General features: G+C 40.8%; 1 protein-coding gene across 1 annotated transcript in view; it reads left to right on the top strand.

Annotated features, from left to right (window-relative positions):
• Window positions 1–1838: 1838 nt before the first annotated feature.
• PTPRR (protein tyrosine phosphatase receptor type R) overlaps window positions 1839–13896 on the top strand; it is a 157818-nt gene continuing 145760 nt past the window's right edge. The window contains exon 1 of the mRNA XM_074869379.1: window positions 1839–1929. Within this exon, the coding sequence (XP_074725480.1) occupies window positions 1869–1929 (61 nt within the window). The 5' untranslated portion in view covers window positions 1839–1868. The remainder of the gene's footprint in view (window positions 1930–13896) is intronic.

The following is a 13896-nucleotide window of genomic DNA, read 5'->3' as shown; positions in this document are numbered from 1 at the left end:
GTAATGGTGAGTCATCAGGTCTTTGTGCAAGTGAGGTGAGTAGATATTGCTACAGCGCTCAATCATATGAAACCACAGCTGCCTCATCTGTAACCACATGGGGACAAATCAATACCATTAGCTTCAGTGGAGCTATCCTATTGACATATTTGACCCTAAACCCTAGAACACAAGGGTGATGACTTGTGGACAATAACAAAACATCAGAGGAATGTAAGTAAATTTGTCTTTTGTCTTTCCCTAGGAGTCGGCTAAATTGTAATTTGCACTGTACAACTCACTGAGGGAAGGAAGCATAGCCCCCTACTTGTTTTTCCTATATGTATACCCCTGAGGCCTGGGCATACAGGAACTGCAGTTGTGAGGGCACAAGTGGGGTGCACCGCATGGATAGACTTCTTTCTTTGGCTTCTTTTGGCTTTCATTTCTACTAGTCAGAACTAATGCGATGAAACTGAAACAAGGTGCACTGCAATTTGTATATACCCACAGCAAATTATCATCTCAGTAGAGAAAGCAGCAGAAATCTCACAACTTAGCAGGGCATCTGAGGCACAGTACCTACAAAAGATATTACTGAGATGACAGGGCTTAAACCACTCCTTGTTTAAAAATCCCCTTGATCATTTTAATTCCCTGTTTCGGGCAGAGCTCAAGATTGAGTGCTGTCTTCTGACCCAAGCCTTTTTTCACTTACGTTGCTGTCAAGCGAACGACCTAACTGTCTATATGTATGTGAACAGCCGTGTGGGGGCTGGCAAAGGAAGCTCATTTGCATACATACAGTCACACATGCAATCGCATCTAGATACCGGGCCCTGCACAGCCCTTCCCATCTTTATATGAAGCAAATTTCTGCACAAAGGTTCATTTAAAGCCAGTTAGAAGCAAGCAAGGCCTGTTAATCTCCTTTGTTATTTTCTACTTAGGATACATCATTTCAGCCACAGACCTGACCGTGTGCGTACACTGCTCGCCACATCCAGCAGCAGGCTGCAGACGGATCACTTGCCGGGTGACACATCTGCCGGTTCCTCTCAAGGTTAGCCTCCAGTGACTCTTTCGATCAATTAAACTCAACTTTGGAAAATGATCTTGCTACAGGGCTGTTTCATGTTTAGGTGGGTCTCTGATACCCATGTAATCAAATTTCCTAAGTGTCTCCTGAGTAGGTGTTGCATCAGCCTGGTCTGAACCACCATCTGGAGTTCAGCAGATCCCAAGCAAATGTTACTCGATTTCTGTTATCAGCCGTGATTTCCGTCACTTATTTACTACTTATTTTACAACGCAACGTGTTTCACAACGTATTGGAGGATTGCCTCCGCCACAAGCACAAAACCACACATCGTCAAAGTCCTCCCAGACGTGCCAAATCTTCCGAGACGAGCCTCATCAGCGCTGCAATACTGGGGAGATGCAAACCCCACCTCCTGGCTGCAGCAGCGAGCCCCGACTGCCGCTTCAGCTGGGAGTTGAGGGAGAAGCCACCCCCCTCCCCACCGCCTCCTGTCCCGACATGCGGCTGCACCTGGAGATCTCTGCCTTCGCCTCTCACCCCCGGGCACTTCGGCTCCCGGCGGCCTCTCCAGAACCCCACCTCCCGGTGTGCGGGAAGGCGAGGGAGATCTCAAACCCAGCCACCGCCGCTTCCCGCAGCCCGGACTCGCCCCTCGCCTCACCCCGCGCCGAGGAGGCAGGTGAGGGCAGACGCCCGCCCAACCACCCTCCCTCCCGCCCGCGCCCCGCTGCGCATGCGCAGCCAGCTCCTAGGCATGCTCACTGACGGGGGCGGGGGGGAGCGGGACGCGGTGGCGCGGCTCGGCTCGGCTCGGCTCGGCTCGGCTCGGCTCGGCTCGGCTCGCACCATGCGGCGGGCGGCCGCGTGCCTCCGGGCGCTCTGCCTCCTGCTCCACCTCCGCGCCGCAGGTGAGCGGGGCCGGCGCCGGGGCTGGCCGGCGGGGCGGGGAAGGCGGCGGGCACCCGCTTGCGCCCGGCGGCGCACCTGTTGTGGCGGGGCGGCCCGGCGCGGGGCTCGGCGCGCGCGCGCGGTAAGGGCGGCCGCCAGCTCCGGGTGGGCAGCGGGCGGCAGCCCGAGCGCCGTTCAGCACCGCGGACAGCGGGCGGCCGCGGCGGGCGAGCCCCGCGCTACGCGCCCCGCGGAGCCGGGACCTGGCCGGCGGCTGGGGCAGCGAAAGAAAATCGTGCCCCTTCATCCCTTCTTCTTATCCTTTTTTTTTTTTTTTCTCCCCTGTTTTTTTGTTCTTTTTCATTGCTGGGGGGGAGGCGTCGCTACTTATATTTGCTCGTGGCAGCAGGATTTTTGGAAAGGGGAATTTCAGCTGCGACAGCAGGCGTTTCAGCTGTAGCGGTGATAATAAATCCTCTCTCTGCTTTGCTAGCAAAACGTGTGCCTCATTCAGAAATGTGGTGAGTGATGAGCGCCCTAGTACGTACATGAAGTTCCACTGCCAGTTTCGTTATGATGGTCATAGCTTATACTTCTAGCATAAATCTCAGGCTTCCTTTAAGTCATGAAAAGCTGGTTATTTTTCATAGTCTCTCTGTCTCCTGTGCAGATTTAAGCATATATACTCTTAGGATGGAAATCAAATCTGGGGTACCTATAATTGAATTAAGTTCTCAATTCATAAACTTGAGTTTCTTTGTTTTATCATTTATGGTAGGCATAGCTACTTCTGAAGTGTAAATGGCTGTTGCACCCTGCTTTTAACCTCACTGAAGTCTAAGAACAACAATTAAATGCTCGTGGGAACGTTGTTTTTAGGAGAGATTTTTAAGGTGCAACTAATTTGCATTGTCTTACTGCAGAATCATTAAAAGTAGTAATTGAACTTCATGTCTCTTATGTGGAAGCAGTGTTTGAACATGTTTGTCCCCCACGAATAAGCTGTGTTATGAAAATAGTTGTTGATACGGATACATCAGGAAACTGGGCAACTGCATTCTTTTGTTTGCTGTTGTCAGAAGTGGTTTGTCTCAGTTATTGGTATTCTATTGCCCTGGAATATTAGGCTACACCTCATAAAATCTCAGGAGACTCTTTCCTGTATATGCCTTATATTCATATGTGCAAGAGATTATTGACTGAAAGATGGGGAGCATTTCTTGATCCATTTTAATAAAAGCTTTAAGCTGCTTTTACATTGTTCTTTTACAACATGTATTAAAATGGTCATGTGTACAAAATTAGTGTACAGCCTCTATTTGACATAACATGCCTTCTAATCGCAATGTATCCTCTGCTAATAGTGGACTTTGCATTAGTTTTGATCTGCCTCATTTTTCTATCGTACTAGTGGAAGCTGGGTTTATATCCTGCCAGTAAATCATTTACTTCCTTACTAAGTTTTACTTGTTTCATTAAGTTAGTGGGAATGCTTGCAAACAAAACTTGGCCTTTATTATGAAAATGTCTCTATTTATGAGAAAAAGAGAGGAAAATAGACATTTATATGGTGTTACTTTGTTCCCTGGACAATCTTGGAACATAATTTCTTCAGAGGAGTCAATGGGAAGGATACACAGGAGCTGAATTCAACCTTGGCATATTGGGCACAATTCCCATTGAGTGCAAGAGCTGTGCTTCCTCTAAGGCAGGGATGCATACAACTTGCTCTTGTTGGAAGTCACTGAAGATGTTATAACAATGAAATAACATAGCAAGCTTAAACTGCTAAGATTTCTCTGTTTCATCTGATGTAAGTAGAAAATTTGGTCTTACACAGGCTATCACTATGGGCATCTTTTATGTATAGCCTAAACTTATGAATTATTGATGGTGATTTTGCAGCTTTGGTTCATGTGGAATCACAAAATGCATTCCACTTGCCACAAGTGCTAGGTCACAAATTATATCCCAAATGTCAGGTTTTTTGTAATATGATGGAAACTGATTGGCTTTTTTGTTCCAAAGCTGAATTTATGAGAGGCATGTTTCTAGGGAATGCTAAAGACATTGTCAGCAGACGTGAACCAAATCTCCCTTGATATCATTTGGTGATAATAGATTTTAGAGAAAACATGTCTACGTTTGCTTGAGCTAATGCTACAGCAAAAAGAATTAATTCTCTAATATGTTTAAATAGTGCTTTGTAATGGAAAGGTAATGCATGTCATATAGCAAATCTGGTTTCCTATGGAAAGACAATTCTACTCTGGTTGTGTTATAGTAGCCACATATGTATCCATACAAAAAATGGAAAATATTTGTGTCAAAAATGTGATGAGGAATTTTCATGTGCTTAAAAAGGTACCATTTTACCAAGTTGATTTTGATACTGATTCCAATAAAGCATGACAGCTGTGTAAACAGAAAATTAAATCCAATTGTGCTGTTGGTATACCCTTATATTGCTTGCTGAAATCAAAGACACTTGTGCGTGCGTCTCTGAAAACAGAATTAGGCCCGTCTGCTGAGTACAGCAGGTGAAGCAATCAACCGATACAGAACTTGCTGTTGGATGAAGACCTAAATCTGTAGTGACTGATTGCAGGTCAGCATGAACTTTCAAATTACATTAGGCAATGCATGAGAGAGTGCATGACAGCACAGGTTATACTCTTTCTTAGTAGGTATGATCTAATACATGTTCTTGCAATAAAAAACTAATGTCTCCCAAGATGACTAGAAAGCGTTGTTTCCTTGTAAAAGAATGGCAGGTGGTAGCAAAAACACAAAGGGATGCATTAGACTAACTTGTAATTAGGGAGCCATTTGAGTCATCCAGATTACTCAACTAATTAACTATTTCACCTCATTTTCTTTTTTAACAACTTTTGCGAACAAAATTAAAATATATCATGAGTTAAATATCCATAGGCTAGGAAAATCAACTAGACTAGAAAAAAATGTACTCAGTTAGCAATCACCATATCAACCCACCACCTGCCTTATGCTAAAAATCTCTCTTTAAGAGAGCATTTTTGCAGAATTTGCTTTTAAGGTGAACAAACCCTGGTGCTGGAAAAGCAAAAAGTTAACAACTGAAGGTTTGGTCAGGTCATCTAAGGCATGGTTTGTTGAGCAAAGGCCTTAGACTAGCTTGGTAAGGGCTTCTATTATATAATTTTTTAATTATCTTCATCAGTGAAGAGATGCATTGACAACCTTAGGTCAGTATGCACCAGTACTTCCCTACTAGCCCTTTCAGAGAGGAGTCATGTAGATCCTTTTCTGGACCTCTTGATGGATTCATTCCCTAAGCCCATCAGCTGAATCGGGTAAAATTCAAGGTGGCATTTTATCTTCTTGGGGCAATGCTGTAATAACATAAGGATTGTTTATATCAAAACTGAAATTTCTTTGACCACAAACTAACACTTCTTTAGTTAGAATTCACTAGGTATAGAAACATACATTATAAATACACTAGACTGCTTCTCAGTTAATCATTACTAAAGTCCACAGAGTGATAAGTTCTGCTGAGCAGAAACTAGTATTTCAGCTTTCCTGGTCAAACATACACTGCATGGTATTCTCATGGTTGGAAATGACTTGAGTGGACTGTGGTTTCTACTTGAGTGTTGGGGGGCCTATTTTCTATAAAATGCACAAGCTCTGTCACAAAAATAAGAAAATCCGGGGACTGTACTTCTAGGGTTGAGGTGAGATCTGCACAAAATGCATTTGCAATCATATCCATTTCAGTAACCTCATACTAATGGGTGAATAATGCTAGCTTCTAAATACGTTTAGAGTGAATGTGAAGGAGCTATTGATTTCAGAAATGTATTAGAATTCTGCTTCATTACACTAACATAATCTAAATGAAGCTGGTACTTATAACTGACTTCTTTAGAAAACATATTGCTGGCCATGAGTGGGTGTTTTTACTAGAATAGACATTTGTGCCTTTTATTAGTAGACTCATGGATAATCAGAGGGTAGTCATCTGTCTCTTTAAAGGTTCTGTTGGGGAGAAATAGTTTTGTAATTCACTATCTGACTTCAGATTTTTGAGGAAGTATTTAGTTGAAAAGGAGACTCTTGTAATGTTTTTACATGTGGAAATTCTTGCTATTCATAATTTTGAAAGACATCATCTTCTACAAGAGGTTTATGTTCAGTATCTCCATTAGGAAATTACTGAGGTTTGTGATCTTGGAATCCCTGCCTAATTTCATTTGTTATATTATGAGAAGATTGAAACATCTTAGACAGCGAGGGCTGGTTTCAGCTTCTCTAGAGAGTGAAGCAGGAGACTTGCTGAAAACCATGAATTGGGCTCTTGGGGGAGTGTGTCTCTCTAGAAGGAGGCTAATGAGGTAACAGTGGGTGGCCACATTTGATGGTGGTCCCCCTCCACGGGGATGTTTATGAGGCTTGATGTGGGGGACTAGAAGGAGGGGTAGGACTCTTACTTCATGAAGCACAGTCATTGTCCTGTAGGATTTTCAGCATGGCTTTGGAATAAATAACTGGAGAAGCTTAATAAAATCTGCTCAGAAATCCTCAGTGTGATTTCCTAGAGCAGTACTACTGCAAAAAATATCAGCCCAAACTTTTAGACTGAACTTGACTTCCCTTCATACCAGCTACTGATTTATGTGAAGATACTATATATTTCATGGAGATACTATATATTTACATCCACGCTATGCAGAGCAGAGTTCAGCCACAACCTTCATTTGGAAAATGACAGTAATCTCAAAATTAGCAAACTGATGCATCACTTTCTCACACCTTCTGGAAAAAGAAGTCTGATGTGAGACTATACGGTACATTAGTGCCAGGGCATAAGTATGGCAGAATACTTAAGTGCCTTTGGGACCAATGGCTCATCTCTTAATTCACATGAGTAGACCTAGTGAAATCAATGGTCTGTGGTATACAGTTTCATTATTGACATATCAGGCAACAGGCCCGTAAAATGAGATGCAAAGTGTCTTTTAGAAAAAGATACCACTCGTGCTTAATTCAGATTCACTGTAGCTGTGAATATTTTTGGCCAGAGCATTTTTTTTTCCTACTGAAAAGGACAAATTCAGCAAAAATGAATTTGCAGTTGTTTCTATTTTCAGCAGATTGCTTATTAGAAAAGGAAAAAAATTCCTTGCAATCATCTCTCCCTTCCCTCCCTCTCTTGTGTATACTCCCTCCCCCTCTCTCTCTCGGAGCTGCTCCCGCACTCTCTCACGCGTGCATGTGCTTGCTCGCTCTCACAGACACAAACACACACAGAAAAACAAATTATATATACACCTGCACACATACATACACACACATATTTTATATGAATTTTGTCTGAATTTTTTTTTTGGTCAAAAGTTCTGAACATTTTGTTTAAGGGCAAATCAAAATATTTTTCCAGTTGTCCGGTTCTGTGCTTGCTTGTCTCTGGTATAGGTTGCTTGCTCTGAATTTTGATATGTCATGGGTACTGTTCCTCTGCTGCAAAAGGCCTAGCCTTTTGATTACTGGAGCTAGCTAGGAAAGTGCAGAACCCTTCCTATGAAGCACTGTGACCTTGTAGCCCTGTAATATGGTGTTGCCATTGCCAATAACAAAGCTGTAAGCTTTGTACGGAGTTTGTAAGGCCTCATGACTGGGGCTTCTCAGGTCTGCTCTGCTCAAATTTTCCTTGAGCTGCCTGTTTTACTTGGTTTAGCTCTGACAGCAGTTTCTCCAATTGACCAAGCATCTATATCTGTTTTAATCTTGGTTATCTTTGTGTGGTACAACTCTAGTTTATACAGGTAGCAGTTACACAGGCTTGGTAAAACAGCAGAGGCAGTGAGAGTGGAGTCACAGGATGTGGCATGGAGGAGTGCTGGCATGGGATGATAAGAGATGGGGCACAGGCTTGGCACTGAAGATCTCCATGCTATAAAAAGCTCAGTAATAGGTAAAAATGCAGTCCTGAAGCTTGAGAAAACTGGTTTTAGGGGTTAAGAAAGAGAACAAAGAAATAGTATCTCACATATGTACATGGCACCATTTATTGTAAATTCAGATGTAACCTGGAGCTGCAGACCAATTGAAGAAAGAGAAAGGTGTAAATGCATGTTAGCAAACAAATATATATATATAGCCCTAAGAGGAAGGAGGAAGAGAGGAGGAAGAAGAATCCATCAGCACGAATATCATATTCCTCCCAGCAAAGGGCTCCGGATGCTGACAACTCCTCATAACATCCTCCCATTGCCAACACCAGTGTGAAACCACTGACCTTAGGACCCAGAGAAGCAGTGGAGGGGTGAGCGTAACATCAGGGAAAGGGATAGACAGTTTTAATTGTATTATTGCTATTATTGTGACTTTTTCTGTAGTATTATTCTTTGTTTTTCTATAGAAATTAGATCTATGCTAACAATGCTTCTTGAATTAGATTAAGATTTTCATTATGTTAACAATAAACTCCCGGCTTTACTTAAATGTGTAAGGTGTGCTTCATCTTTGTTCATGAACAAGACTTTGAATGTAACTGGCCTGAGAAATTCTTCTAGCTGAAGGAGGCCATGAGAAGCTATGCAGGAGAATGCCTGATGAAAGATTATTAGGTCTAGCAGCCTACTTTGGATAGGGAATAGCTTCATTTGTATTGCTCTAACAGGTTTTGTCTTAAGAGGAGGCTGTGGTGTGAAGGAAGGGTCTGATCAGGCTTTGCGTTTTGGCGTTATTCTCTGAATGAGGGAAACAGTCACAGCCTGCAAATCCTTCTGCTACAAGGGCTGTTATATCTGGGAAAGTCTTTTCCCAAGTCAATTCTTTTCAGTTCCAAATCTTGCAATGTGTTGCTTCATGCATGTGCTACCATACCAGCAAGTGAATTCATATTTTTTCCTTTTCAGGTTTGCCTCACAAAAGCACTTTTGAAAGTATGTTCTGTTGTCAAGCTGATGGTGAAATCATATTTTAGCGACTGTTTAACTGCATTTTATTTGTAATAATTTTTGGTCCACTGTGCTAAAGTAGAACAATTGTTTGTGTTTGGCTAAAACTGCATAGCCTGTCCTAATGAGATTTTGACTTGATTGATGTACTGCTTTGCTGACAGTAAGCTATACTATTAACTAGATGGTACAGAAGCAAGGCATATTGCCTCCAGATAGCTTTTGTTTTCATTTGTGCTTTCAACATCATTTAAAACATTTTTGTTTCCCACCAAATATGTTGACTCTTGATATGTTTCAGGTTTTTTTTTCCCCAGGTAAGATAGATGAAACAGGGATAAAACTCTAGACTTTGTATCTTTTAAAGTCACAGCCAAAGGAAGGTCCTGTTGTCTGCACCAGAAGGGACAACCTTCGCAGCCCAGAGAAGACAGAAGTCGTTTAAACCTATAGTAGTGTTTATGCTATGTCTAGAAATTGCCAGTAGTTAGCATTTCCCTTAGTATCTTTGTCATTAGAGTGTTTAGAGAGTTTAGAGCCATGCTCATAAATGGCTAGCATGATATTAAGCATTTTAGCACAGATGCTAAGAGATTATTTTTTTCCCCCTTCCTCTGGGCCAACATCTACTTGGCCCTTATATAGAGAGGAGAGAACTGCAAATTTTGCTCTGCAGAGTGTGAGTCCATTTCCATCTCAATGGACTAAAAAGAGGCAGACGATGAATCTCCTAGCTGTAGGAACGTTGGCATTATTGGAGAGGATTGATCAATGGACTGCATAAGTACATTGACCTGCTGCTCACAGTGGCTCTGGGTGGCTGTTCAAGAAGAGATGAACCATTGTGTAAGAGGTGATAAAGACCAAGCCTGTCCAAAGTCTGAGGCTGGTTTATATGATGTGAAGAAAGATTGTATGGGACAAAGACAGTATTTCAAAATGCTGAGCTAAAGAGAAAGAAAAAAAGCATGGGGAGCTTAGGGTACAAAATTTAATTACCAAAGTTTAGTAAGTCTTTTTACTGAAAATGAGAAGTTATTTGGCAACAGTATTAAGTACTGTAACTCAAATTGCATTTGAGTTAAATTTATCTTTGAAACCAATCAGTCAAGTTTCAGCATGTTTTTCCCCTATGAAATGACTCTACATTTTCTGTCTTTTTTCCTCCAATTTCCATCTTGTTAGCATGAAAATCTCAGGATGTGTAATGTACCAAGATATCTGTAACTATAAAGAGACTTTAGCGTTGTTATAGTGCTGGTTATAGTATTAAGTGTGAGTTTTAAAACATATGCACGATGTGTCTGTATTCACTTGTGCATTTTACTTACTAATCAGGTATAGCACAGCAGTTCTTTCTATGGATGTGGGGTGGCTGCACTACTTACAAGTAGTAAATATACAGTATACCTCTCATTACAGAAAATGGGAATGTTCAGGAACATACTTATTATGAATCTAATTTGTTCAGATTAAGACAAATAATAAGATTTAAGACAATGACCTCAAATTGTTTTTCTAGATACACATCAAGTCTTTAGACACCATTATCTTGGCCCTATCAGATTTACAAAAGAATGTTATGTCCCACCGGGACTCTCCTTTTCCAGTTGAATAAAGTTCTACGTTCTGGCTCTAGAGGATGTGAGATAAAAAAATCTGTAAAGCTGTGATATTTGTGTGTTTTAAAAAGAGAAAACAGTGCTACTGTGCTACTGGTTTATTAATGGGTCTTGACTATCTTGAAGTTTATCTGTCTATTTTAGAGAAAGTGAAGGTATTTTGGATTTAAGAATCTAACAATTTTCTGGCAGGTTGCTTTAAAATAAAATGTCAGCTGTCTGAGACTGTTCAGGGAGTCAAGACAGTCTAGAGAAATCCTGGGATTCCTCTATTAAGCGGAGACCAACAGGGACAGTCAAAAGTGCCCACAACATCTTTCACATCAGATTTACTATTTATTGTAGGCTTTCACTTCTGCATATGTAATACAAATTTGTAGTGTAAGATAGGCTCAGCAGCGTGTGCTATCTAGCATTCTTGCGATTTACCCATCTATTATCACAAGAAAATTTTGTGCTTCTCATATACTGGGTCAGTTCTCTATCACTCTTCTGTAGACTGGAAATTTTTTTTTCTTTTTAGTTCAGGGCAGAAATTGTTTTATCTTGTATGTTTCTGCAGATAACTAAGAAGATCAAGTGAACACATAGTTCGAACCAGCAAGCAGAACAGTTGAAACCAGCAGAACAGGGAGTTTCACAGAGATTTCTCCAATTTTCCTTTCAGGAAGATTGATGAAGACAAAGATGGCAAGTGGTGGCAATGCTGGAAATACTGAAATTAGTATAAGCAGAGAAGATGTTCAGATGCACTGAAAGTATGTAGAAAGTACGCATTCTACATCACCCTGGAGCTTCTTGTTGCACTTTAATAGGTGAAGTGTTTCAGTTGGTAGAGGCTCTAGAAGCAAAGATCCAGGGATTGGAAATGCAATTAAAGAGATTTTGAGGAAGGAAAATACTGTTGTACAGGAGAAGCTAAATTAAATAGGGGGTTACAATGGAGGAACATGGAAGCAAGGTCAAGACAGGCTTTCTTGTTAAAAAAAGAATCTAAGGAAAAGCAGCAGCAGCATGTGAGGAGTCGCAAGGAAGAAGGAAAAGTCAATCAGAAGGTAAAGAACAGCGGAAGAAGTAGCAATATTCAGGAGCTTAGGGAAAAGCCTAAGAAAAGGAGTGGTGACCAGTCACTACATCATACAGACAGAAGTGGAAGACAGAATCAACAAATCATACCAGTATAATGTCACGGTACAGAATCTGTTACTAAAGGGAATGTGAATGGTTATTGTGTGGGATGATCTATACATGAAGGAAGGGTAGACTCTTTTCCAAGAGCAAAAGTAGATACAAATCTGATGCTAAGCGAAGTTCTGAAGTGAGTTTGAAAGTAACCACTGATTATTGTTCATTCTGGAATAAATAATGAAATAATATTTTCTATTGACATAAAAATAGCTATACTTAGCTGAGAAATAGGTGAAGACTCAGCACCTTTTTGATTAGAAGAAATAGCATGGAATCATAACATGAACATCTAGTCTATTCTCCTCAATGCCAAAGCAGAACACACTGTAATTTTTTGTAAATACACTTGAGCATAGGGAATTTTAGCAGAAGGAATAAAATTATTTTAGTTAAAGGATTATACCAGCACTGAGTGAATATTACAAGTCAGTCATGAATAACTCTACATTCTGAAGTAGAGTTCAAACAGGGTTGTGTGAGCAGAATATCAAAACTCACTTTAGGATCAAGTTTGCTAGGCTTATTGAAGAGATACCTCTAGGAATTCTATTTTTTGAGCCTTGTCCTAAGCCCCATTTTCTTAATTTCTGTGTATGTTGGGATATCTGAAGCTTAAAAAGCACCAAAATCACTTTTTTGCTATCATACTTCAGTTCTTCATAGTTTCTGATGGTTTCCCCAGGGGTCACAAAGAAGCATTTGCTTTTTCTGTATAGGTACAGAACTTGATATGGGGAATTCCCGTCTTCTCTCTCTTAAGGGTTGGAGACCAGCAATATTTAAAGGTGACGTGTAGTGAAAGTGCTGGTGTTTCTAATGACTTACCTCTCCGAGTGCCTCATTGGTGCATACTGCTTATGTTCAGAGCCAAAGTCTGGGGCGTCAAGAAGGAATATTTTCCCCCTTCATGAGATTAAGAGGAAGCTTTAGGTTCCCTTGTATGAAGGGTGGCCCACTTGTTAGGGTCACCTGAGGCATCCATAGCATTCTGGGAGCCAAAGTCTGATCACGGTTGTGGCCTTATCCACGGTCTGCTAAGATCAATGAAGTTTTTCACATGGGGGACTGTAACTGCAAGTAACCTACTTGAGCTACTGGGGCTATGTGGAGTTCTCAGAAAAACAAATTCAGCCTAGTAATTTTCTTGGAACGTATTTGAACTTCTGCGCTGTCAGCTGGTAAAAAATAGATTTGTGTGAGTGCAAAGAGTAGGTTGTGTAATTAGACTTCTTAATTTTTCATTTCTACAGGATGTGCCATTACCAAAATATATTTTGTTGTCCATCTTGAGAATCTGCTGCAATGGACTGTGTATCGAATCCGCTGCAGGAACCTGTGTTACTGATGTGATTTTTAGCATTCTAATGGAAGTGAGCCTGCTGGGTTTTAGTGGGAAATGGTGATACTGCCATTAAAAAGTACTGAGATTCATGAGCAGGCAAGCTTTTTGGGGTATTCCTTTAACTATTGTTTTATCAAAAATAAGTCAACCATTCAGGTTTTTCTGTGTTACTCTGGATTCAGTCAGGATGAACTCTGAAGTCATACTTGAGATTTACTTTAATATTATCCAGTGAAGATTTTGAGCTAGTACTTAATTATATTATTTTTTACTGCTTCTTTCAGTAAAATAAATGAAATGAAAGGGGAATTTGGAATATTAAAATGGGTAGAAAATGCAATATAAAGAATTACAGGAGAATCATAGTGGTTTTAATGCCTTCAGAAACAGACGAGTAGGAATGAAGGAAGCAAAGAGGAACCACAGAAAACAAATGTGTCTATAGTTACATTCCTGTATTTTATCTATGATCAGTTTTGGAATACTGGTTTTCTGTGAAGGAGACATGAAAATAAAACCAGCAAAGGGGTGACTGTGAGAAGTAGGTGACTATGAGAAGTACGTGACTATGAGAAGTGCTGATGTTTCCTTGTTTTTATTTTGCCATTCACACAACTCTCTAAATGTCTAGTTAAGACCAGTGCTCAGGATTTTGTCAATGAAGCCAACCCCCACAAAGCTTAATGAGATCCCAGCAAGCTTAACAAGCTTTGAAATTCAGCTGTCTTTAAGACTATACTCTGCAATTTCTCTTTTTTTTTTTTTTCTCCTGCTCTCAGTCATCTTCCCAACCTAAACCTGACAACAGCTGTACACATGTGACCTCAGTGGTCATCTAGGAATTTGTTAGTGTTTGTTTTTACCATTTAAAAGAGTAGCCTTAGGTTT

Source organism: Strix uralensis, chromosome 5, assembly GCF_047716275.1.
Source record: "Strix uralensis isolate ZFMK-TIS-50842 chromosome 5, bStrUra1, whole genome shotgun sequence".
NCBI classification, from domain to species: domain Eukaryota; kingdom Metazoa; phylum Chordata; class Aves; order Strigiformes; family Strigidae; genus Strix; species Strix uralensis.
This window is presented reverse-complemented; position numbering and strand designations above follow the sequence as displayed.